Source organism: Dryobates pubescens, chromosome 37 (genome assembly GCF_014839835.1).
Source record: "Dryobates pubescens isolate bDryPub1 chromosome 37, bDryPub1.pri, whole genome shotgun sequence".
Classification (NCBI taxonomy): Eukaryota; Metazoa; Chordata; class Aves; order Piciformes; family Picidae; genus Dryobates; species Dryobates pubescens.
Genome location: NC_071648.1, coordinates 1,048,735 through 1,075,662, shown reverse-complemented (window position 1 = coordinate 1,075,662; position 26,928 = coordinate 1,048,735). Strand labels below are relative to the sequence as shown.

Here is a 26,928-nt window from a genome sequence, read left to right as displayed (position 1 = left end):
GTGATGAGTAAATGTATCTGAAAATGATCTGAAAGGCAATGTAAGTTTTATACTCCCATTGGGAGTAAAAATCTATGCTAATAAAACCTGGATTGCCCTGTCATTTTCCTGTGTTGTGAAGCAGAGACTTAAGAATCGAGAGGTTAAATTGGTAGTGTAAAATGTAAATCAGATGATTTTGGGGCATGGTGGTGTGTTAATTAGTGACTTTCATTAAAGAAAAATAAGGTTTATTTTCCTATAGCAAATTTGAATTATCCTAGGGGGGAAAAAAAAAAAGCAAAGAAAAATTGATTGCTGCCCTATCATTTTCCTGTGTTGTGAAGCAGAGACTTAAGAATCAAGAGATTAAATTGGTAGTGTAAAATGTAAATCAGCTTTTTGGAGGGAGTTTAATTAGTGATTTTCATTAAAGAAAGAAAAGATTTTTTTTCCTACAGCAAATTTGAATTACCCTAGGAAGTAAACAAATGTTGCTGGCTAAAATTCCTGTAGTCAAATGATTAGGTTTTTATTTTCTATAAATTGGTTGGTTGATTTTTTTTTTTCCTTATTATCAAACAAAAAGATGCATGTGAGATGACCAATCTTAATGGAAGGGATGGGAATGGAATTAAACTCTATTCAAAGTATACTCTAAATATGTGAGAAACGAGATCACAGATAAACAGGATAGGGAGAGCTACATACATGACACTGAAGAAAGGCAGGAGTAGAAGTTATGTTAGATTTGCTTGACTTTCAGCTGAGCCAGCAGTGTGCCCAGGTGGCCAAGAGGGCCAATGGCATCCTGGCCTGCATTAGGAATAGAGTGGCCAGCAGGAGCAGGGAGGTCATTGTGCCCTGTACTCTGCATTGGTTAGGCCGCACCTTGAGTCCTGTGTCCAGTTCTGGGCCCCTCAGTTTAAGAAGGACATCGACACACTTGAAGGTGTCCAGAGAAGGGCAACAAGGCTGGGGAGAGGCCTTGAGCACAGCCCTGTGAGGAGAGGCTGAGGGAGCTGGGGTTGTTTAGCCTGGAGAAGAGGAGGCTCAGGGGTGACCTCATTGCCTTCTACAACTACCTGAAAGGAGGTTGTAGCCAGGAAGGGGTTGGTCTCTTCTCCCAGGAAACCAGCACCGGAACAAGGGGACACAGTCTCAAGCTGCACCAGGGGAAGTTTAGGCTCGAGGTGCTGCCCAGGGAGGTGGTGGAGTCACCGTCCCTGGAGGTGTTCAAGAGGAGATTGGACGTGGCACTTGGTGCCATGGTCTAGTCATGAGGTTTGTGATGACAGGTTGGACTCGATGATCCTCGAGGTCTCTTCCAACCTTGGCGATGCTGTGCTACTGTGCTACTGTGATTTCACTAATAAGTCATCCTGTAGAAATCCTCATAAAACGTTTGGCCTGTGACTATAGCATTTCTAGATGTTGAAATGTAAAATAGGTTCTTTAAGAGTCGGGTTTGAGAGTGGCAGAGAGCAGTTCAGGTGGGGATTTTAGTTTGGTTTAGTTGTTTGATTTTTTTTTTTAACCTAACTTGTGAAACATGTGATACTTATTAGCTGATGTGAGAGGGTGACAGAGCACTGGAACAGGCTGCCCAGAGAGGTTGTGGAGTCTCCTTCTCTTGAGACTTTCAAAACCTGTCTGGATGCATTCCTGTGCAACCCTGGGTGATCCTGCTTTGGAAGTGCCCTCCATACATAGAATCATGGAATTGTTTCTGTTGGAAAAGACCTCTTAAGATCATGAAGGCCAACCATCAATCCAACATCACCATGCCCACTAAAACCATGTCCCAAAGTGCCATGTGTAGGCATTTTTTGAACACTTCCAGGGATGGTTATGGCACCACCTCTCTGGGCAGCCTGTTCCAGTGGGAGGTGGTGGAGTGTACAGAAGCGAGCACAAAAAGAGTGGGATGTGGAAAACACAACAGTGTCCATGGTTCAACACTCAAGCTGCTGACAAACTACCTGAAAGTGTTCATGTTTCTGTTGTTCTCTCTGAAAAAGCTTAAATTAGGTGCATAAAGAGCAGATAAAAGTTGCAAGAGAACCAAGTAAGTAGTTTTAAAATATGCTTTTCTTGAATTGCAGGAATGTTTTATAGTGTGCAGTCAGAAATGCTGTTCTGTGACCTCCTTTGGGAATGGTTGCTGTTGTTTTATAAGAGCCTTTTGAAGGAGGGGAGCACAACTTCAGGTTGTTGGAGAGGAAAAAAGTAATAAATAAGAGAACTTAAATGTGATTGCTGTTGTATTTTTCACTCTGTAGTTTGCCAGACATATCAAGAAATCTGAAGGCCAGAAGACACCCAAAGTGGAATTACAGATTTCAATCTATGGTGTAAAAATTCTAGATCCAAAAACAAAGGTAAGAGACTTTGGTGTTTATGATGCTGAACTACTAATAAAGTACTGATTTAACTGATTGTCATGTTTTTGTTGGTTTAGGTATTTTAAAATGGTATAAAGAAAGCCATTCTGTCCACAGAAAACTCACAAATGCAATACATGGGAAACACCTTCCTAGGAAGGTACATGATGCTCCAAAAGAAAGGCTATGGCTAATCTAAGATTTAGTGGTTTTAACCCTTCCACACCAGAACTTTTAATATAAATATTAATATATTTCTATTAATATAAATAAATATTAACACTGAATTTGATAATTGTCTCTCCAAGTGGTCACCATTGTGTAGGTGCCCACATGCAGGTGTTCACAGAGGCAGTTTGGTTTCAGTGACTTCTCACTGCTGCTTTGGACTTGCTTCTCTCTTTCCTGTTCAGTTTTTCCTCATTTTACTGTGTTTTTATTTTATCTGCCCTCCTGAATGCTGATGCTTCCCAGGTGTGTTACCCATTTCTCTGTAAGTTTGATGTAGCAGGTCATAAGCACTCCTGAAGGCTTTTCATCTGGCACAGTATGACCCTGCCTGTCTTTCCAGCCATCAGCTCCATTGAGTCATTCCATGGATGCCTTTTCTGTTCTTGTGCATGCTCTGGTGGTTTGGAAGAGGTTACATAGTAAGCAAAACAGCCTCCTCACGGACTTCAAAAAGGAATAACGAGATAAAAATAATCGAGCTAGAAAGTTGGTTTTATTTTTTCAGGGATCAGCAATTCTCAGCATCTTGAGTACTCCTAAATCTTTCATACATATGTTAATGTTGGATTTGGATGGCTTGTTTTTTACTGCTTCTTGGAATCATGGAATTGTTTCAGTTGGAAAAGCATCCAACCATTGACCTAATACCACCATGGCCATTAAACCATGTCCCAAAGTGCCATGTCTACACATTTATTTAGCATCTCCATGGATGGTGACACCACCATCTCTCTGGGCAGCCTGTTCCAATGCTTGCCCACTCCTGCAGTAAAGAAATGTTTCCTAATATCCAATCTAAACCTTCTTTGGCCTCAACTTGAGGCTGTTTCCTCTTGTTTTATCACTCAATAGTAGAGAGAAAATACAAACAGCCACCTCCTTTCTTCTTAGTGCTGGAGTGATCACTACTGAATAGATAGGCAATGGCTCCAAACTAGAGAAGAGTAAATTTAGATTGGATGTTAGGAACAAGTTCTTTACCATGAGGGTGGTGGAACACTGGAACTGTTTGCCCAAGGAGGTGGTTGAGGCCCTATCCCTGCAGATAATCATGGTGAGGCTCAACAAGGCTCTGGGCACCCTGATCTAGTTGAGGATGCCCCTGCTTACTGTAGAGGGGGTTGGACTAGATGACCTTTGGAGGTCCCTTCCAACCCAGACCATTCTATGATTCTATGATAATGCATTTTGAGAAAAGGTAGCTTTAGTTTAAGGCTATATCTGCTTGCAGCCCATTTTTGCTTTACACTCTTGATACATCCACAATTCAACAGTTCATGAGCAGGGGGGACAAGAAATACCTATGTTGACTTTAATTGCAGTTTTTTCATCTTGCCTTGCTTTCTAGGGCAGAACAGGGTACTGAACCCCATCTCCTGGCAAGAAAGCTGTTTTAAAACAAGAGTTTTAGATGCCAAAATGCATTAGTCTTTCTAACTCTTCCTGCAAGGATTAACAGAAAGCTGTGGGATGGAAGTTCCTGGGGGAGTAGGAACATTCTAATCTCTTAGCAGTGTTGTTAGTACAACTCAAATGGCAGTCGACTGAGTAGTCTTTTTATCTCCTCCACTTTGTTTCTTAAAGCTACATGTAAATGTAGAATGGAATCAAGTTTTCCTTCTATTTGTACAATTTTTAGATGCTTTAGGAAGTGACATCATTGCCATTTCAGATTGCAGTCAGTTTTTCTTTGTGTTTCTGAAAGAAATCAATATTGTCACAGAGGAATATTGGTTTATATTCATGTGATGACTGTTAATTGTGGTAGGAACAGGAGGTCATCTTGTGTGTCAGGACTTGGTTTTCTATTTGTCACTCAGACAAGGAGGATTGCAGAAAAGTGGTTCTGTCCTTAAATGGTATGAAGCAAAGTGGATCTATAAATGTGAAAGAGCCAGAACAAGCTTGTGTTATTTTATTGAACTGTTAAAGAGCTACAGCAGAAAGAGATTAAATGAGAGAGAGAGATTTGGAGACATTGGAGAAATTGGCTGTAAAAGGAGCCCAATTGAGGCAAGGAGCAAAGATTGCCTCTATGCTCCATTTTTTTGGATAAAGGATTGTGTGCAAGGAGGGCAAGCCCTTGTTTATGAGCTTCCAGCAGTCTGGGAACCCTAGTGCTGCAAAGGAGCTTTCTTCTTTTTAATAGATAATAGTTCACATCGAAAGTGCATAGTTTCCTTTAAAGCAAGTACTGCTTTCCCATGTAATAAGCCAAATAAAATAAAATACCAAGAAGAGACTTGTTGAAGGAAAACAACAACAAAAAATCATAGCTGAGACAGTTTATTTCAATCTTGTCAAACTCTCTTCAGCTGAAGAGCATTGGCACTGCAATTGTTTTAAATAGCTGGAAAATACTATTTTTTAATGGAGAGTGAAGTATGGTCTCAAAAATATGCAAGTAATAATGTTTAAAAGCTGTTTATGTTGTACTTCCAGCAGTCACTTAGATGTCCAGTTGATTTCTCTGTTCCCCTTTATTTGGATAACCAAGTCACTTTCTTTTTCTTTTCTGTATTGAAGATAGAAAAGGAAGGACTTCTTTCAGTAAAACCATTGTAGCAAACCCTGGGAGATGATGAAATCTGAAGATGGTCTGCACCTGGAGAAAGGACAGAGTATTTTACAAGCTCGAACTAAATTGCACAGGGAAGCAAAGCAACAGTAAAACCAATTTTCTAGAACAGAAATTACTGTCCAAATAAACACTCCCAGTTAAATGCTGTCCAAATGAAAACTTCCTGCTTACATTCAGCAAAAATGGGAACGTTTGTTTGGAGATGAGTTTGCTGACGCCTGTTATACATTAAATCCACTTCTGGGTGCTCTCACGTACAATGGGAGACATTCAAAGCACAGTAGAGCAGCTTGCCTTCTCTTCCATACATGAGGAAACCCAGAGATTCAGTGTGTGCATCTTTATCCAAAGCAAGTAGGATTGATTTCTTGAAATTTATCTTTTTTTTCACTTGCAGGAGGTCCAGCACAACTGTCAGCTCCATAGGATATCATTTTGTGCTGATGATAAAACTGACAAGAGAATATTTACCTTCATATGCAAGGACTCAGAATCCAATAAGCACCTGTGCTATGTATTTGACAGTGAAAAGTGTGTAAGTATGCAAGGTGCTTTAAAAGCACCTGGGTGGCTCTTGCAGACTTGAAGTGAAGCAGGAATGGTTAATAAAGGCAGATGTCACTTAGATGAAATCTTTCATGGTCCTATAGTGCCTTGTAACTTGGATTAATTTAAAGGAGAGCCTTTTCCTTCACTCATCTAAGGTGGTTTTCTGGGAAAATTCTCACTACCCAGCTCAGCATCCTAGGCCAGACATCTGCAGCACTGTCAGAGAACAGACTGCATCCCACCAAGCTCGAAATGTTTGCACAGCTGTTTTGCAGGGATTACTGCAACCCTGTGGCTGAAATACCCTGACAGGCTCTTCTGATGGGTTTGCCTCAGATTTATTGGGTTGGGTTTTTTTTACAAGAAAGCTTCTCTTCCCATCCCCCTGCCACATCTCTCAAGTCTAATGCTGTGATGCACTATCAGAAAATTTATTGCCCTGACCACTGACATTCTCTCCTGTCTGCGACACAATGGGGCAACTGCTCAAAAATGTGCAACAGCAGAAAAAGAACTATTTCAGAACAGGAAATGGAGAAATGCTACGGAGAAATGTGTAGCTGAAACAGTCATGTGTTTATGCTGAAAGCAGTTAACAAAAACATTGACATCAACACCAAAAGTGGATGGTAGGGAGATTCAGGCTGGAGGTGAGGAGGAAGTTCTTCACCATGAGAGTGGTGAAGCCCTGGAATGGGCTGTCCAGGGAGGTGGTTGAGGCTCCGTCCCTGGAGGTGTTTAAGACCAGACTGGATGAGGCTCTGGCCAGCCTGATCTAGTGTATGGTGTCCCTGCCCATGGCAGGGGGGTTGGAACTAGATGATCCTTGTGGTCCCTTCCAACCCTGACTGATTCTATGATATAACCTGACAATGGCCCAGTCCCACCCTGGACCAAGCCTGAAGGGGCTGCAGCCTGTGGGGCTTCAATTTCTCTCTGTGTCTCCATGGCACTGGGCCTTACCTCCCACACCGCAAACCCAAACAATTTTCAGCAAGAAGCCAGAGAGAGGAAAAGCAAAGCGCAGAAGAGCAAAAGGGAGACTAAAAGAGCAAGAACAAACTCTAACTGCAGATTATACAGAGGTTTGCAGGAGTCTGGGATGGGATAAAAATATTTCATTATGTCCTGTCCAAACCCCTGGGGACCATCCAGCCCCCTTGGCACTCTTGAATACTCTGGAAAAGTTTTATTTCTAGTAGGACAGTAGTCCTAAATCTATAACACCTGCATTGCTCCAGTGCCTTCAGTGCTGTTCTGAATTGTTATGCATGTCTGTTCATTTCTCTTCTAATTTCTACCCTGTGCTTCTTTTTCATACATGCTATGGTTTGAAATTGCCCTTGCAGTCTGCACACTAATACCATTTTTATTCCAGACCTTCTTTCTAGCCTTGTATTTTACTTGCTGTACCTTTTCCCTGTTTCACTCTGTTCCTCAGTGCTCTCAGAAGATCCCAGCTCAGTTGGTACTTTTCATTTCAGCCACCTTTTCTTTCCAAGGAGACAGGGTTGCCTATTGCCAGTGTCCATTACACTTTCTTCTCACTAGCATAGAAAGTTATTCCCCAAAGCCATCCTAGTTCAGTGTTTTGGGTCTCACTCAATTTAATTTGGTTAATATAATCTACTGTCATGGTTTGGGTTTTTTGTTGTTTGGGAGTTTTGGGGGGGTTGGTTGTTTTTGTGGGGAGTTTCTTTTGTGTTATTTTTGGTGTGGGGTTTTTTGTTGCTTGTGGGGTTTTGGAGGTTGTTTTTTTTTGGTTGGTTTTGTTTGTTTCTTGTTGGTTTGGTTTGGTTTTAATTTCACTAAAGGTGGCAGTATGGGTGTTTTTTCCACAGTAAAAAGATGCTGAGGTTAATTCCCCATTCCTGTAGAACTCAGGTCTTCACACACTCCTACTGAATGACTCTGCTGTTGCACTGATGGTTAAAAGTTGGGGAGCACCATGTTCTGTACCATTTTTGTGCATCCACTCCTTTGTGTTCTTACACATAGTGAAGGGAAAAATGGTCTTGGCGTTGACTGGAATGCTCTGCTTTCATGACAAATATCGTGCCAGTATCAGGCTTTTGTTTCAATAAAGAAGAGAAAATTAGAGTTTAGCTTCAGCCAGATGAATGCTTTTCCTGATTATTTTGTGTTCCTCCTTATAAATTATTTAAAAATATTGAAAAGTTGCTTGCTGTGTTCACTTGCTCTCCTGAAGTGGTAAGCAAATGAGGTATCCATACAGAAACCTTCTACTGATGCCCCTTGCAAGCCAGCATTTTTCTTATCAAACCTTGATGTGCCATATCAACTTCTACACTTATTTTTCACTCCTGTTCTTTCTATAGCATATTTTCTGCACTGTCTGTGTGTACACATCATGGCATATGATGCAAATCGGCATGGAACTACTAAATTCATGTATTTTGCACATGCAAATTTTACTTGGTTGGGCTTAACCTAATCAGGAACAGTTGTGCAGATAAATACATTTTTGTACAGTGTGGTGGCTGAGATTTTATAGCACTTGTCAAAATGAGTGTTGAAACCCAATGCTAAAAGTAATAGGAGTCAAAAATGTTAACCCATTCAAACTAGAACAGTAGTGCTTGAAAAGTCTGTGTTTGCTTCAGAGGGCATCACAAAAAACCATACTGCAGCATGCTGCCTGCATTTAAAGAAATCAGAGGCTAAATATCAGAGGCTAAACCTAAATATCAGCAAATTGTGTTTTGCCTGTTGAGTCTCCTTCCTTTCTTTATCTGAGGTATTTTTAATGTTGCCTTCGTAGCGTTTTCTGTCAAGGTATTTTGCTAGAGTGTTGACTTCATAATGGATCTAGCAGACCCTTTGAACATGCTATATGGTTTAATGCATTTTGTGACCATCCTGAATGAAAGCATTTGTGTAAAAGATTCCCTAATGTGCTCATTTCAATCTTATGTTTTATGTAAAGGCAGAAGAGATAACTTTAACAATTGGCCAAGCCTTTGACTTGGCTTACAGGAAATTTCTGGAATCCGGAGGAAAAGATGTTGAAACACGGAAACAAATTGCAGGTTTACAGAAAAGAGTAAGTTCTGAAGTATGTTTGTTTGGTGTTTTAAAGAGATAAAAGAATATCTACTGTATTTGTGTTGCCTGCTTTGTGTGGCAGCACAGTTTCTACCGTCACTCTCAGATTGCTAAGCATTGCACCTCGAAAAAGAAAACTGGAGAAAGACCTGGTAACTGTGAAACACAGTTTTATGTTTTGCCACCTGCAAGGTCATTAAAGAGAAAAGCCAGGTTGCAATAGGGAAGACAAAGAAATGTACTAATATATTTGTAATCAGATAACAGGTTAAACATAGCTTGTGAATGGCCAGATCTCAGGCAAAACCTGCTGTCAGTGCACGCTGTTGTTGAAAGGAAGGAATGCCCCAGCAGCCATTGCAATAACCATTTGCTTTGTAGATTCAAGAATTAGAAACTGAAAACACAGAACTGAAAAATAAAGTCCAAGATTTGGAAAACCAGTTAAGAAGAACACAAGTACATGCATCTCCAGTAAGTAAATGAACATAACTTTTCTACCTGAAGTTGCTCTAAACTGATCATCCTTGTGTTGCGATAATTGTTAACACCCCTCCTCTTTCCAGCGATTATGATTAACTTAGCATGATCATGTAACGTAATGTGGAAATGCAGTGTTGAAGTAGCAGTGAGATTGTGACAAGTCATCAGATAAGCAAATTGCAGTCTCCCTTCTGTGGTCCTTTAATCCCCTTGTCATACCTATTTGTTGCCATGTAAAGACAATAAGTAAGAGTGGACGTCTAAGCATGCCAGCTAAGGATCGAGGAACCTTGTTCTGCACTCAAAAGAGTCTGGTTCACAAATGCTGCTGGAGACTTCTAGGACCTTTCTGCCTCAACCATTTGTCACTTACAAGAGACATTTTCTAAATTACTTACACTTTTGTCTGCATTTCAAAGGAGTTACTAAGTGTCAGGAACTAACACTGGGTAGGTAGGGAAAAGGAGCAAGTGCCCTACTCTGCTAGTGCTTTCTGCAGCTCCTGTAGATGATGACAAGAAGAGTGTTTTTAAATGACAGTCACTTACATCTAGGCAGGACCTCTAAATGTACAGGTTGTATTGCAGACTGATCTTCATGACTCTCCTCCTCTTACAAGGGCACTCCACCTGTACAGCATTAGGGAACTGTGGAAATAAATGGGATTTCTTAATACACATATAGCAAAACCATAGAAACAGATGGACTGCTTTTCAGCTGTGCATTTCAGGCCAATCTTGTTCCTGCCCTGGGTGTGCACCATTTCACTTGAAATTAAATGAGAAAGAAATTGGAAGGGATGTAAAAGTATGTTCAAAAAGGTGATAACAGGTTGAGTCTCTATACTCCCTCAATAGGGAATAGAAGATTTTTTTCCATGAGGAACTGTCATTTCCTTTTACTAAAATCCCCATGGAGGAGAGAGCACCATAAACTGTAAATACTGTGTAAGTGCCACAGTGACAATTCTAAACTGAGGATGTGTTCTCCCTCACAAAGCATTCAGTGAGAGGTAATTGATTGTAATGCTGGATTTAAAATCATTTTAATCAGTTCTTTTGTTTTTCCCAGTTGGACTGGCAGCTGGTTTATTTTTATTGTTGAATGGAATCATAGAATCCCAGAATGCACTGGGTTGAAAGGGGCCTCTGCAAGTCATCTAGTCCAACCCCTCTGCAGTCAGCAGGGACATCCCTGGCTAGATCAGGTTCCTCAGAGCCCCATCAAAGATGACTTGATCCATCTCCAGGGATGGGATGTCCAGCACCTTCCTGGGCATCCTGTTCCAGTGTTCCATCACTCCTGTGGTAAAGATCTTCTTCCTAATGGCTGATCTAAATCTACTCTCCTCTAGTTTAAAATGTATCTTTGAATTCAATTGAACAGGCTCTTAAGTCTCTTGTGAGAGATGCATTTGTCTTTCATTTGTATTAATGGAGAACTCAGTAATTACACAGCAAATAAAAACAATAGGACCTTATGAATAATGACAAAACAATAGCCTGTAGTTTGTGATTTGTCTCTTTAAGACTATAGTGTCATGTTCCTTAGTGAAAAATTAAGGTCTAAATCTCTGCACTTGCCAGCCATGGGGGGATTCTCTCCCTTATTGATTACTGTTGGTGCAATTAATGTGTAAGTATTGCTTAAACAGCACTTATGCAACCACAAAATGGTACAATAATGATAATCCTATTGAAATATGACCTTGTTTGAATAAATCACTGTGAATTTCCACACATCATTTTATTGCTTTATTTACTTCTTAATTTTTCAAAAGAAAACCACAAACTCTTCATGCAACAGATTTCTGAGTTTCCTCCACATCTAACAGCCTGTTTAACAGCTAAACAGATTCTGCCAAAAAAAAACCACCAAAAAACATGAATAAATATTGGAACAGGTTGCCCAGAAAGATTGGGGCTATCTGTACCCTTGGAGATAGTCAAAATTTTCCTGGATTTGGTCCTCAGCAGCTTTGCCTAATTGGATCCTGCTTCAAGCAGGAGTTTGGATTAAGCCAATATCCTCTCATGTGATGCTTTCATCAAATGGGCAGCCAACAATAATACAACCAAGCAAACAAAAGCAAACACGTCTTTAGGCAGGTTTCATCCTCAAATCTAGGAACATAATTATATCCACTAAACACTATCAGCTTTTGCACCTTGCCCAGAGAGATCTCATGAGGTTCAAAAAGGCAAAGTGCAAGGTCCTGCAGCTAGGTCAGGGCAACCCTCAATACAGGCTGGGGGATGATTACATTGAGAGCAGCCCCACGGAAAAGGGCTTGGGGGTACTGATAGACAAGAAGCTGGACATGAGCCAAGAACACTCACATGGATCCCAGAAAGTAAATTGCATCCTGGGCTGCATCGAGAGAAGGGTGACCAGCAGGTTGAGAGAGGTGATTCTGCTCTGCTCTGGTGAGACCTCACCTGAAGTACCGTGTCCAGATCTGGGGCCCACAACACAAGAGAGGCATGGACCTGCTGGAGCAGGTCCAGAGGTGAGTCACCAAGGTGATCAGAGGGCTGGAGCACCTCTCTTGTGAAGGCAGGCTGACAGAATTGGGGCTGTTCAGCCTGGAAAAGAGAAGGCTCCATGGAGACCTTATAGCTACACTTCAATATCTGAAGGGGAGCTTCAGGAAGGTTGGGGAGGGACTCTTTAGAGGAGCTTGTCACAATAGGACCAAGGGGCAATGGTTTTAAACTGGAGCAGGGCAGATTGAGGTTGGATGTCAGGAGAAAGTTCTTTACAGTGAGAGTGGTGAAATAGTGGAAGAGGCTGCCCAGGGATGTGGTTGAGGCCCCTTCCCTGGGATCATTCAAGATGACACTGAGTGTGGCCCTGGGCAGCCTGATCTAGTTGGAGGTGTCCCTGCTGACTGCAGGGGAGTTGGACAAGATAACTTTTGAGGGTCCCTTCCAACCCAGTGCAATCTGTGAGATCATTCAGATAGGTCTGTTTTAAACTAGGTTGTGCACATTACGAATCAGAGCTCTTGATTGTGCAAGGGTAAGTCTGTAGAAATGCAACAGTGGGGTTGAAAATGAATGAAGGAATGAGGTTATGAGGTGACTTCAATGCAGAGAAAAGGAAGCATAAATATTGTTAAAACAGTTTGAATCTGATAAAGGAATAAAGTCCAAGTACCTGCAATAGCAATGGATACGATTGGATGATACTTAACACTTCTTTGACTGTGAGAGCAACAAATATGTATGAAGGAGATTACAAGCTGTAAGACAACTGATTGCCTGATATAGTCTGGAATTAATTTGCTACACCCTTAATTCAAATCAACTATCGTTTCAAGCATGCCTTTGCCAGCTCTCTACTCCTATTAGAGAAAAGCAGAAGTGGTGCAAAGAATATTTTTCTCTACTTCCACACAACTTCTGTGATGAAAAAAAGATAGCTTTGGTTTTCAAAAACAAAAGGGAAATTAGAGATTTTGTATGTGTGTGTGAATTTGAAGTACCATATTGTTAACATTATCTGTCCTACTGCTGCTCCGTGCCTTCAAAACTAGAAGAGCAAAACAGCAGTTCTAGCTTGGGACTGTTTTGTCAAAAAAGTCAAATCTGCTGGTAGGATTTTGTTAAAAATCTCAAATAGTTTCCTTAAATGAAGCAGAATATCCAACATGGGGAATAATAGCTCATCTAAGTCACTGCCTAAGCACTTTTTGCTTACATGGGGGAAAACTTGCTTCCCTGCAGATATTCTTTGCGTTACGTGCTAGGAACATAACCATCCTTGTGATTTGAAACAGATTTAGCAAACTGTGAGTTTTAGCTTTCTCACAGCTCTCACATCCGTGCTGTTGAATTGGAAGGAGATGCCAGTGCTGTATGAGAGCCTTCTGATGTGTTGTTTTAGGCAGAATAAGTGATTTATTTCTATTTAGTTGATTCGATACAGCTATGGCTCCTATCTCTCTGCCCAGTTCGATGCTATTCTGCCTGCTGAAGTCTAGGGAGAGATCAATTAATCATCAGTGGAATGTTTAAGCCCTGATACCTGGTGCTGACTATGATAAAAGTACATGTGCTGTTGACTGGCATCACAGTAGTTTGTAAAGAAGTGTTCCATTTCAGGAGCCAGCAACAGGTGGTCAAAATGTTGCTTCTGTTTATGCTTCAATATTTCCTTGGATTTTCGTGCCTCGTGCTTTCCTTGTTTTGTATTTGGCTGGTTGCATGCTGCTTGTACTTCCTCCACGTTTGCCAGATGTGCTGAAATGGCTTTCCTCTCTCAGGGGTTGTTGACTCTTCTCTTTCTTTAGTGATGAATGCATGGTCACAGGAACCACTGGGCCGTCAGCATTTGATTTAGCACTTCAGAATTCAACACTTGCAATTTGGTTAAACAAGTATATACTTAAAGAAGAAGGTGATGCAGGGGCCTGTGATAACAGCTTGCAGAACATGACAGATCTAAATTCAGCTCATGTGTAATGGCCTCTACTCCTTCAGTCTCCATCCCTGTGGATGGGGGACCACAAGCCATGCAATCTAAGTAGGCATGATCTTAGGCTGTTTATTTTCCTTCCCCATGAGAGAAGGCTGAGGGTTTATAGTATTTTCTTGCACCTGCAGTGTGAACCAGTGCTATTACAGACACCAAGTGATGTCACTGCCATGCTTTGATTGTTAAAATACCAGTCTGGGACACAATGTCTTTCCCACTTTTCAGTAGCTGAGAAACCACACTATGGTTTGTAGGCAGTGTCAATCTATTGTTTCTTTACTCCAGCATCGTCCTTCTGCAGTGGATTGATTTTTGTGTCTTTAATTATCCCAGACACATTTTTAATTGAATGAGGTAGGTAGAAAATGCCTTCAGAAGATTGAAGTTGAGTCCTTTTTGTATTATTTCACTGGTCCTTGACACTGTTGCCTTTACTTTTAGAAAAGGCATTTCTGCTCTCTCCGACTATGAAGCTAAAGCTCTTTTGATTCCCAGACCATTTTCACATGAAGAAAACCAGATTGCATCTCCTGTTCTCACTTCAGTATCAAAAAGGCAATAGAATATGAAAGCTGGATGAGGCTCTGAGCAACCTGATGTAGTGTGAGGTGTCCCTGCCCGTGGCAGGGGCGTTGGAACTGGATGGTCCTTGGGATCCCTTCCAACCCTGACAATTCTATGAATAACCAAAGCAACATCAATCTAATTCAGGTGTTTTTTTTCTGTCAATTAATAAACTACATGGGGAAAAGTAAAATTTTGTTCTGAAACAATAAAAGAAGCAATGGGACTGTAGTTGGAAACAAAAGGAAGACTAGGCTGTATAACTCAGTACTTTCACATGCAATGCATAGTGAAAGCTGACCACCAATTAATCATTCTTTTGATAGTTTTAAGCTTTTTCTCATGCCTGTTCTCTCAGGGCATTGTAAACTATTTTGATTTAAGCTTCTTTTCACATTCAATAAATAATAAACCACTTGGTGGTCTTTTTTTTCTGCCTTTGGGTTGATGCATTGAAGGTGCACCAGCGTTGCTAGAACTCCAGAAAGTTAGTCCCTGCACTGCCTGAGTTTGCCAATGCAGAAGTGCTACACAATAGAAACTGTCACTTGTTTCCATCTCCTGAATGGATCTCTCAAGGACACACTCTACCAAACCAGGAGGTTCCTTTACAGTTGCTCTTACATGTGCCATGGGAAATGCTGGCACAGTGTGTTCCATTTGTCTCTCACTCCCTTGCAAGTACAGCTGAAGTTTCCATTACTTCTGTATTTGTGCTGTTTACTTTTCATCTGTTTTAGTGGCTTGGCAGTACATTAGTCACTGGTCTTTTTGCATTTGGTCTTGATTACATGAGGACAATCTGATGTTCTTTTCATTGTTTGCTTATGATGACACTGCTGAGGTTTGTATCACAGTGATGCTTTGGATGCTGCTCCTGTGTATAAATGCAGCCTCCAAGGATTAGTGCATCCCTGGGAGCCCTGTTTTACACAATGTCTCCCCCCCCCCCCTCCAATTTATATTGCTGATGTTGCCTAAAGCAGTTTGGGTTAGCTAACAGGCTTCATGTGGATTTTAACAGGTACAGCTAGCACCCTCACTTTTATAGTTGACTGAACAGTAAACCATTGTAGATCAGTAAGGAGCCTCCAATGAGAGAGGAGAAATTTTTAGTCTATTTTGGGCTTGGCTGAAGTCTACCAGTCATGCCTTCAAGGTTTTCTCTTTGGGCAACCTGTCTAAGGCAGACAAGGAAGCTATGACAATTGCATAGCTCTGAAGTTAAACAGAAGAAAACAGAAATACCACAGAATATTGGGGGCTAGGAGGAACCTAGAAAGGTCATCCAGTCCAACCCCCCTGCCAGAGCAGGATCATCTAGAGCAGATCACACAGGAATGCATTCAGGAGGGTTTTGAATATCTCCAGAGAGGGAGACTCCACAGCCTCCCTGGGGAGCCTGTTCCAGTATTCCATCACCCTCACAGTGAAAAAATTAATCCACTCATTTCCATGGAAATTCCTGTGCCTCCACTTCCACCCATTGCCTCTTGTCCTGTCACTGAGCATCACCCAGCAGAGCCTGGATCCATCCTCTTGGCACTCACGCCCCGCATATTCATAAACATGAATGAGGTCACCCCTTAATCTCTTCTCCAAGCTGAAGAGCCCCAGCTCCTACAGTTTCTCCTCCTAAGGGGGGGATATTCCACTCCCATACTCAGAAAAATAACTTAAAAGAGGGAATGATGAAATAGGAGAGAAGAATTGAAAGGTATCAAGAAAAGGTATTGGAAGAAACAGCCCCAAAAGGAGCAGTGTTGTTCCATTCACCGTGGGCACTGACATTCTTCTAATGGAGGAGTTTTCAAATGGATGGATTAGACCAGTTTTTAAAGTTCTTTCCTTGTGATTTAGAAGCATAGGGCACCTACCCTCATTACCCTTGCTAAAGAGCTTTAACATGAAGGTGAGAAAACCCCAGGAAGGGAGAGAGAGAGAGAGAGAGAGATAAGAAGGGGAAGGTACAGATTCTACTGTTCCCTTATAAATTGGAGATACATAGTTTTTTAAATGGAATAGCATATTTTCCTGTGTCCACCCACTAGGCTGGACTCTCCAGCCCTCTGGAGGACCTCAACTTTATGGTTCTTGAAGGCATCCAGCCTCAAACCGTAACACTACACTTCCCTGCTGCACCTGCCCTGTCTGTGGGCTGCTGGAATACCTAAGGCTGTTAGCAGAAAGCCACTGTCAGCCTCTGGGTCAGGGGATGCAACACATGGAACATACAGCACAGGTCCCAGTGCCAGGCTTTTGTACTGCCCTGAAAATCAAGAATTAGTAGGGAAAACTCATAATTCACAAGACACATCCCCAGAACTGTCATATGAAGACCTAAAAATATTATTGCTTATCAGATAAATAGGAAGAAATGTGTCTGCTGCATGTTCAGGGCTCAGCTGATACAAACAGTGTCTAATCTGTTGGGTTTTTCCCTGAATCCTGTCATTGCCTGGAGTTTTATGTCTGTCCATCATCCTCACAGTTTTGCTGCTTTGTATCCTATGTGCATTTTGCTGGCTCCTGTATTATTTTTCACGTGATACACATGGTTTATTATGGAAACTGCTCATCCCTTGCTGTTTTTCATTGTAGGGAGACCCTTGTTTGCCTGCCTGTATTTAGTATCTGCCTGTGTTTACTGTGACAAGAGGGTTTTTTCCCCCCATATGTAAAAGCAATTATTACAGGGTAGTAACTGCTGTGGCTTAGTCTTCTATTCTAATATTGCCAGTGTTCTACCTGGAGTCTGGTGATAGTCTTGAAATACTAATCAAAACTCACTGTCTTGTAGATTTTATTGGTTTCATTTTCATTGACTCCAAACCCTCTGTTTCACAATTCAAGCTTGGCAACAAATGAATTCTCTCCACCTGCAATAAAACCTTTTTCTTTTCTTCCTCCCTTATGAATTGCAAGTTTTGAATGGAGAGTTTTGTGGTGTGTGTTTGGTGTTCTCATAAGTATGGCATTGTCACTAAATTTGGGTGCTTTATTGCCCTTACCCTGGCTTACCTGTAAAGAAAGTGCAGAAAGGAGCTAAGACCTAGTTTCAAAGGATTTGAAATGTGTTGGGTTTTATATGACTCTGAAAAACTGGTTTACAATAATTGATTAACTCCTGCTTTGCTGTATCTGTGCAAACTTGTAACAAAATGATCGTGTCATATCAATAGTGGAATGCTGTATGAAGAGACTAAAAGCAAGCCTCAACATTTTTGCTCTTCATATCCACCACTCCTTCAGCCTAGGCAAGTTTTTTTAGGTGAGATACCTACAGCCAGGTCCAGTTCTTGCCTTCTCAGTGTATAAACTCTTGGCTCTAGTGAAGAACAGCTGTCTGCACAAGTGTTCACTCCCTCCTGTTAAGAGTCAAAGATTAATCTGCTCCCTAAAGCCTTGTTTTTACTGTCCAGAGTTTTTTCCCTCAGATTTTGAGGTATGAATTACAGCTTGGCCCCAACAAAAAGACTGGTTGAGCACATTTTTTAAACCAAATACTTGAAGACATTTCATTTTTGCTTTGCCTTCCAGTATCCATCCTAGAGGCTGCTTGTTTCTAATTTCACCTAGACAAGATCCATTTATTTTCAAGCCTTCAGCATTGCAGATATGTCCCATTGGGGGGAAGAAAAAGAAGGGGGAAAAAAAAAAGGGTGTTTATTTTTTATCAGAGTGGACAAAGCCCTCAGCTTTGATCTTGATGTGCAGTGATTCTTGCTGGAGTATACAGTTAAATACTCTCCACTATTCTGAGGCAGCAGGTTCTGGTCTGCCTAATTCAGGCCAGAACCTTGTGGTTACCACTTTGTCATCTCAGGGGAAGACTCTTACCATCTGTGTTCTCATGTGGAAATTATTCATTTGCCTCTCTTTGAACACATCCTGTGGATTTGTTAAGAGATCCAGAGAATCTTACCAACGCTGTCCTCGAGATGTAGGTTTCCTCAGCAGCAAAGTTTTGTCACATCCTGTGCTGCCATTGCAGGGACATGACAATGCCTTTGTTTTTGTAACAGATCTCCTCTGTTGAGATACCTGCTGAAAATACCAAATTGAACTAGTTTTTCATAGAATTGTTGGGGTTGGAAGGGACCTCAAGAATCATCTAGTTCCAAGCCCCCTGCCATGGGCAGGGACACCTCCCGCTAGATCAGGTTGCTCAAGGCCTTATGGTGCAAAGACTTTTAAAAGATGATTACCACACTTGATGCATTTGCAAACACTGCAGTGTTCCACACAGAAAAGCTGGCAGAAGGGTGTCATTGTCCATAACTGCCTAAATGAACTGTGAACGTCTCTCCTAAGAAAATAGGAGTTAAATAATTCAGTGTTCTTTTAAATCATGGTGGGATGTATGTGGTAGGTGTACCCTCTGAGCTGTGCTTTAAGAACCACAGTAACTCTTCTCAGATGTGTGCATGCCAGTTAATTTACATGTACAGATGAGATAATGCTGATGGTTGTGGGAGGAATTAGCCCTTTGTCAGTGCATCAGACACACCAACTTTGGGCAAGGTCTTCATGTTGTTTGTTGTCATTATCAAGGAGCAAGTCGTCTTCATTCTAGTGACTTACCATGCTATAGCTTTAGATTTTGGTTTAAAACACCTCTAAGTCCTCTATCTTGTAACTGGAGCACTGAACAGCAAGTTGCTGACAAAGTTTTTGAAGTATGAAATGTGTTTTGGTTTGTTGTTTTGGGTTGTTTTCTTTTTGTTTTTCTTCTTTCCCTGACTTTTCCACGTTCTGTTCCTCAGAATGTTTTCTCTTTCTGTGATTCCTTTTCAGCTGCTGCACATAAAGTGTGATAATGATGAACATATGTTTCAAAGACCCTCTACTTTTTTCTGGTGTAACAATGAGGATTCACCTCCTTGTTTAGATATCTCTTCCATTACGCTTACTCCTAGGAGTTCTCCTGACTCTAGACTACCACCTGGATTGTTAATACCACCACCTTCAAAAAGTGGTCTTCCAAAGCCAACCAGTGAATACAGCTGCCCAAGACCTCGTGTAATCCTGCTGTGCAAATGCTTTTTCAGTTGTTTTTTCTCTTGTTTTGGCTTTCCCTTGTTCTCTGTTGTGTATTAACTTGTGTGGAAATGTGCATTTTGTACAGCGGTGAAAGGACAGAGCAGATGTATCTGAGATTCTCTAGGGACACGCTTCAAATAGGCAATTTGTGAGGATTTGTTTCTACAGAGCCTTTTTTTCCCCTCCCTAACCTCCAAACCAGAAATTCTTCTTTTCCCAATATGTCTAAATTAGTTCTTTAATGAATTACTTCTCAGTTATCTCTCATTCTTTCATTTAAATTCTTGATATTGTGGCTAGCTCCTCAAACAATTCTGAAAGTCCAGCTCTCATTGGCCCTCTTAAAGGCAACCTACCTCAAACTGCCACACTGACTTCAAGGGCTTACCCCCAGCCTTAATTAATAGAAGAGCAATCAGCCATTAAATGCCTTTTAGTATCTTTTATGCAAACTCTGTGCAAAATGAAGGCTGAGATTTGTCCTTAACTACAAAATAGGCATATTGCCTGCTCTTTCACAGCAATATGCTTATACTCCCAACTTTTCCTTCCATTTGCAAGTAACATTTGGCTGTGTTTGCAGACATCCTGGCTTCCTGCATGTGTTCACTAAACAAAAATGCTTCTTGTCCTCATATGCATTCAAAATACAAATTTCTTCAAACAACTGAAGTGTAGTTTTACTGAAGCTAGCTGTATTAGTATTGTCAACGTGGCCAGTAGCTTCAACAATATGACTTGGAGAAATGATAGACTCAAGTTTGGCTTTGCTTTTTCTTTCTTTTTTGTCTCCCTAAAAGACTCATTTGAGACTAAACATAAATGTTACTTATTTATCTAGCTTCTAGGTAGCCATAAACATTTAGCAAAGAGGGAGAATCTATATTAGCATTTACTATGTGCAAGCCACTCTAGGATTATCCATCGACATTGATTGGGAATGCAGGCTAATATATGGCATCTACTTCTGCACCAAGCCTGATCCCAGCTTCCTCATGCAGGCAAAAACTTATCTACAACCAGAGAGAGTTTTGTTTGTATGAAGAAAGGGAAATGAGATGATCAGATGTTTACTGTGGGTCAAGTACCTCCATTGCAGTGCTTGGAGTGGGAGCAGATGACATGCCTCTGCCTTAAGTTGTGCTGTTTTCTGACTGTGCACAGAGCAACCAGGAGGTTAATGCCAGGTCCATGAACACAGTGCTAAGAGCACATTGTGCCTGAGTGCTGTGCACTGAAATCTTTCCAGGAGAGATGCCCTTTGAAATTGCAATGCTAGCTCATACAGAGATCAGTAAGAGGTCTCTGTGTGTAAAGATTATCTTATAAATTAGCTTTTTTTATGAAGTTAATTCAGCTGTGGTCTTGCCAGGGTATGACATAGATGAGAGAATATGTTTTAAATAGGACAAATCCAAAAAAAATGGCAGCATGTTAAATGTGCTATTAGTATTACTAGTATTAGTATTACTAGTATTAGTATTACTAGTATTAGTATTACTAGTATTAGTGGTAGTAGTAGTATTTATTTATTTATTTATTAAAGGTTTTTGCTTGGTATTTTCCAGTATACCTAAGTAGAAATATCCCATGTTTTTAGAGATGCTGAACAGTTATCTCTTAAGCCAAACTTAAAACAATAATTCAAAACTCCTGAGAGATGGAAAGGCAGGACCTGAGAGTCTAATTTTCTCTTTAAACAGTGTATACAATATTCCTTCTCAGCAGCCACTGCAGCCTCTAGCCTCCAGAGAGAAGTGTAGATCAGGGCTACCTATAGTGTGGAATCATGTGGCATGTGCTGCCAGAGAGAAGCTTCAGCTGCTGCAGCTGAGGCACCAAAGAAAGTAGCATCCAAATCAAGCTTTGGGTCCATGAAACTCTCGTGGATCAGCAGTGCTAAAGGCTACCTGCATGCCAGGTTGTTATATTCCTGTCTTCTGAATAAAAGGATCCAGGTGACTCTTGGACTGGCGCTTAAAAGTTTCCATGGGAATAGGTGGGTCAAATGGAATTGTATTTAAAGGTAACAGGTTGTCCCTGTGCCTGGCTTGTACAGTCTCACTGATGCACAGAACGCAGGGGTCTGGCATTGTCTTAAGTAATAGCATTAACATGCAGACTAGTTTTGCATATATATTTTGTCTTTGGCTTGTCAGTCTCAGTTTTAATCTATTTCAGCACCCTTCTGTCTTTAGCATTGAGTTTATTCTGGCATGACTCTGCCTCCTTTGTGTCACAGTAGTGCAGAATGAATCATTCAAAAATAAATATGGCTGTAGAACCACAGTCATGGTTGGGTTTGGGGTTTCTTGGCTTATCCAGGATTTTTTTTCACCCCTTCCAAATTCCTGGGTCCTTACTAATGAAAGCTCTTCTATTTCACACTCAAGGATGAGAGTTTTATTATTGATATTAACATTCAGTATATTGCATGTTAAGTTTGTTACCTGTGAAAAAAAAGCCATGTTTGAATCTTGGGGATTGGACTACATGACCCTTAGAGGTCCTTTCCAACCCAGGCCATTCTATGACTCTGATGCTTTGATCACAGCAAGGTTTCTAGGTTGTCAAGTAAGTGTTCAGGTATGGAAGAATTAGTAAATGAGAAACACTAAGGGTTTGTGTCTTTTAATTTTAGCTACTTGTTCTGTGCACTCCAGCTCATAGCCTATTGTTGCAGCATTACCTTTAGTGTGTCTTGTCAACCTGTCTGTATCCATACATCTGCAACAGAGAACTGCTTGTCACCAGCTTTTCCAGGTGTTAACTGTGATACATTTCTGGCTGTACAGGATGGACTGAAAATGGAAAAAATGATAGTGCTGCTTATGTGTTGGAGAGTTCTAGCATGTCTCAGACTCTGAACTGCAAATGCCAGTTGGTGCCAGGAGCTGGGGTTTTTTTTTTGCATGCTGATGGTTGGGTTTAACTTTTTGGAAAGTGTGGCTCTTCTCTGCATGCTGAAGAATTCAGTATTGTGATCTTTCTTCATGTGAAATATTGCCCTAATGTTTATTGTCCTTATTGTAGGCAGGCAGTGTGACACCTAAATCACCCTCCACTGACATCTTTGATATGGTTCCCTTTTCTCCCATATCCCCTCAATCATCAACACCTACTCGCAATGGTACACAGCCTCCTCCAGTACCCAGTAGATCTACAGAGATCAGTAAGTTTTGGAACAACTGACCTAATTTTTACTTACATTATACTTTTATTTTTTTTAATAAAGCATCTTTAAAGGTTTTCTGACATTTTGCATGAAAAGCCAAAGTCAGATTCTTGTTGCTCGCCGTCAATAATGCCATTCCGATTTGCCCAAAGCCGTTGATGTTGCTGCCAGGTTATCTCCTAAAGAAATGTATTCACTTGCTGACACTATTAGATAAAGAGTTGAAAGGAGTTTGCTTGGGGATTGTAACTGAGCTTTTCTTTTACAGTATCCTTCTCTGTACTTCAAGAAATACTTTTACTTCACGTTAGTTCTTTCCTTGTCAAACCACAGTTGTAGCATCCAAAGCCTACATTCCTGGGCAAGAGTAAGTATGGTGATGCAAAAGAGAGAGCTGAAGAAATCCCTCAAGATGCAGACCGTCTTGGAATGCTCTTTTTGATAACTAACTTCCATATCATCTGCAGCTTTATTCTTCATTTGTAGTGGATGAACCTCTCCAGATGTGAATTACTCCAAAAAGACCTTCAAAAGAAGATTAACAATAGCAATTTTATTTTCCAAAGGTTTGAAAGCAGCTAGGGTAAGGTTCTTGGCTTCACTGGAAATCTTTTAAGAGACCACTAAGTACTTTTAAAATCTTAGGAAATACCTTGAGGGAGAAGAAAGCAGAGAATACACAAGCAGTGTTAGAGACTGTAGAAGAATCAGTCTGTGCACAGTATCTTCTGTTTCTGGTGCCTACTTTAGCATGGGAAATAAACACTAATGTTCCTGCCTGCCACCATATAAATCCACATTTGAAGAGCTTCTGCCTTTCTGGGGGGAATGCTGCTAATATGTTGAATTTCCAGGTCAGAATGAGCTCTGCATAATTATACAACTGCAGTGTAAAACTCAGGTCAGTGAATGTCTTCCTCAGCACCATCTCCTCCTTTCAGTTCCATGGCTCAGAATCACTGTCACCCTCCAAGAGAGATTCAATAAGAAAATCAATTCTTCTTTAAGAAAGAAGATTTTACACTAAATCAGATTAAATTATATATATATACACATATATAAAAAACTATATAACTATATATATAAAAAACATCAATATTAAATTACATATATAATTTTTCAGAGGACATGTTAAGAGAATTTTAAAGTATTCTATGAAGAAGAGTTAATTAACTATTCTTAAATAACTTAGCAGAATATCAGAATATTCTGATAGAATATTAGATAATTTTATGGCTTTGTAAAGCAAGAAGAAAAACAGGTCAAAGACAGCAGCCCCCTTTAAGAGCTTCAGGTTTGTTTCTAATTTGTTTCTCTGAAACTCCAGACAGTGCCATAAAATCCTTCCCAATGTGCAAACTGACCTTCAGAGATAATAACTCAAATTACAGGACAAGGTTTTTGTGTTTTACTTTTGCTCTTGTCCTACTCCCTACCTGAAATTGTGGCTATAAATCTTGCAGGAATCAGCAGTCAGTGCTGAGTGCTCTTGAGAATTCCAGCTCTGTATGGTTTGGGAGTTGTTTAATTCGTTTTGCAATATGGAAAGGTCTTCAAGTTGTTTATTCTGTGACATGCATGGTTCAAAATAATTCTTTCTTCTGCATTTCATTCATTTGCATTAAATTAAGATGGTGTAGGTCAGAGACCTGGCAGTCAGTCTGTTAGTTCTGTGCCTTCTCAGTGTGCCATGCTTCAGAGAGAGTATAAAGAGAAGTGCATCAAAGACTACAGCATTTTGATCTCTTCCTGTCTGTCATGGTAGTTTACATGTTGAGAATTGTTGCTTTCATCAGCTATTAATGCATATTGGTGTATTGCAAAAGTATCATTTCAAACAGATGAGGAATATTTTATCATCCAACAGGGACTCACTGTCTTAGTTGAGGAAGTTCAGATCCTGTAAGAACATTTTTCAAGCTGTGTAATACTACATTAAAAATGGGCAGTAGTAAGTTGATTTATATGGTATTACTGCTGGCACTACAGGCAAGCTGGCATTCCTTTCTCCAATACAAATCAGACTGGTGGCAACCAACAGCAGCTGATGTTTGGAGTCTCCCATTTCCTGAGGTCACAGGATCCCAGGATGTTAGGGGTTGGAGATCATTGAATCCAGCCCTCCTGCCAGAGCAGGACCACAGGTCACACAGGAAGTCATCCAGATGGGTCTTGAAAGAGTCCGGAGAAGGAGACTCTACAACCTCTCTGGGGAGCCTGTTCCAGTGCTCTGTGACCCTCACAGTGAAGGAGTTCCCCCTCATGTTGAAGTGGAACCTCCTGTGCTGTAGTTTATATCCATTGCTCCTTGTCCTGTCACAGTGTGCAACTGAGCAGAGCCTGTCCCCTCCCTCTTGACACCCAGCCCTCAGATATTTACAAGCATTTATTAAATCCCCTCTCAGTCTTCTCCAGACTGAAAGGCCCCAGGGCTCTCAGCCTCTCCTCATAGGGCAGCACTCCAGTCCCTTAATCATCCTCTACTTTGTTTGTCATGGCACTGGAGTGGCTTTCTTCCATCATTTTTGATGAAATTGCAGGATGGTTTTGTTGGATTTGGTCACTTCTGTAACTTTTGCCTTCACCACGTTCAGCAGTAAGCAAGGAGGAAGATGGCAGAAGGCTGTGCCCTCTATTTGCTTTTGTCAGTCTCAGCTGCTGCCTTTGCCTGAGATTCATCTGTCTGTCTCCTAGAGATGGCACTTGTGCTGCTGAAGCAAAACTTGCTTTTAAAAGACAAAGCTCATCTTGCTGGTCATCAGGCCCATTTGATAAACCACCCAAGCATAACACTTGCACAGGAAAGATCAGCCTCATTTGCAGGAAACGAGGAACGATACCAAGTGCCTTGGATTCCTCCAAGACCAAGAGCTTTGTAAGTGATAATTTGCAGCAGGATGACAGTGCAGCTTTTCATAAAGAGAAAGGCCTAGGATTAGAATTTTGCTTGCTAGCTCTCCTTTGGGTATTTTCCCCAGGAGAAAATGGGAGGTTCTGAGTGATACCTTTTCCTTTTGGCTAGCTCGCAGTACAGCGTTCAAGAAACACAACGTTCTGCTACTGGAAGAGTGCAATGCTGACCTTTTCTCAGGAAGATACTTAACCTCAAAGCATTTGAACTTTAATAGAAGGGAGAAGATTCTGGACATTTTGAGTTCTTACTTCATCATGCACTAATATGGCTTCTCAGTAAATGTCTGCCCACTACAGAATGTATCAGTGGTAGCAAATAGATTGTTTTTATCTGTTTTCAAGGAGAAAATGGCATGATTTTTGGACAAGAAGTTGCAGATTGGACAAATAAGTATTGTCTCTTTAGGTAATCACAGAATCAACCAGGCTGGAAAAGACCTTGGAGATCATCAAGTCATACCTGTTACCTAGTACCTAACACCTCAGGACAACTAACCCATGGTTCCAAGTGCCACATCCAAGCCTTTTTGAACACCTCCAGGGATGGTGACTCCACCACCTCCCTGGGCAGTGCATTCTAATGGCTTTCTCCTGACCTCAAGCCTAAACTTCCCCTGGCTCAGCTTGAGACTGTGTCCTCTTATTCTCGTGCTGGTTGCCTGGGAGAAGAGACCAACCCCCACCTGTGTACAATCTCCTTTCACGAAGTTGTAGAGAGCAATGAGGTCTCCCCTGAGCCTCCTCCAGCTCCCTCAGCCTCTCCTCATAAGGCTTGTGCTCAAGACCTCTCTCCAGCCTCGTTGCCCTTCTCTGGACACATTCCAGTATCTCAATGTCCTTCTTAAATTGAGGAGCCTGGAACTGGACACAATACTCAAGGTGTGGCCTAACCATTGTTGAGTACAGGGGCAGAATGACTTCCCTGCTCCTGCTGCCTGCCAATAATGACAAAGAAGTGGTCTTTCAAAAACAAAAGCCTTTTCTGCAATTGTATTCCTACTCAAAATGTTGCTGGGGGATAATTTTTTTAGCAGTAAGTTTGCAGTTCCCAGCTTGCAGACTGAACACAAATATCGCAGCCTGTTCTAGTAATTCCTTAACTGAACAGCTGAACAGTGCATGGTGAGTGCAACCCCGAATGCTCCTGCTGCATGGAGTGAGGGGTTGTGGACATTTTTGTAAGTCACCTTCAAGGACAGACTTCATTTAATGTATTTTATTTGAAGGAGCAAGTTTATTTGTTTGGCACAGCTTTATTTTCATCTCTCAGAAAAGAGCTAGAGAAGAACCTTCTCCCTGGAATCGTTCAACATTTTTTTCCACTCAAAGGCACTTTGAGCAATCCGAGGGTCACAACTGGCAAGTGTAGAAATCTGCTCCAAGATGTTACCTTTCCAGAGATATTTAAGAGCACATTGTCAGGACAGTGGTGGAAAAAAATGTAATGCTGTAATAATTCCAAAAGAAAAGAAAAAAGAATA

The 26,928-nt window shown here is 41.1% G+C and overlaps 1 protein-coding gene across 6 annotated transcripts in view; it reads left to right on the top strand.

Annotated features, from left to right (window-relative positions):
• GULP1 (GULP PTB domain containing engulfment adaptor 1) overlaps positions 1-26,928 on the top strand; it is a 145,659-nt gene that overhangs the window by 107,216 nt on the left and 11,515 nt on the right. For 4 of the 6 annotated variants that reach the window (XM_054177019.1, XM_054177017.1, XM_054177020.1 and 1 more), the window contains 6 exons: positions 2,262-2,360; positions 5,573-5,710; positions 8,672-8,788; positions 9,172-9,264; positions 19,114-19,338; positions 22,393-22,531. In XM_054177019.1, coding sequence (XP_054032994.1) covers positions 2,262-2,360; positions 5,573-5,710; positions 8,672-8,788; positions 9,172-9,264; positions 19,114-19,338; positions 22,393-22,531 — 811 coding nt within the window. The remainder of the gene's footprint in view (positions 1-2,261; positions 2,361-5,572; positions 5,711-8,671; positions 8,789-9,171; positions 9,265-19,113; positions 19,339-22,392; positions 22,532-26,928) is intronic. The other 2 variants (XM_054177021.1, XM_054177022.1) reach the window with 1 other exon arrangement.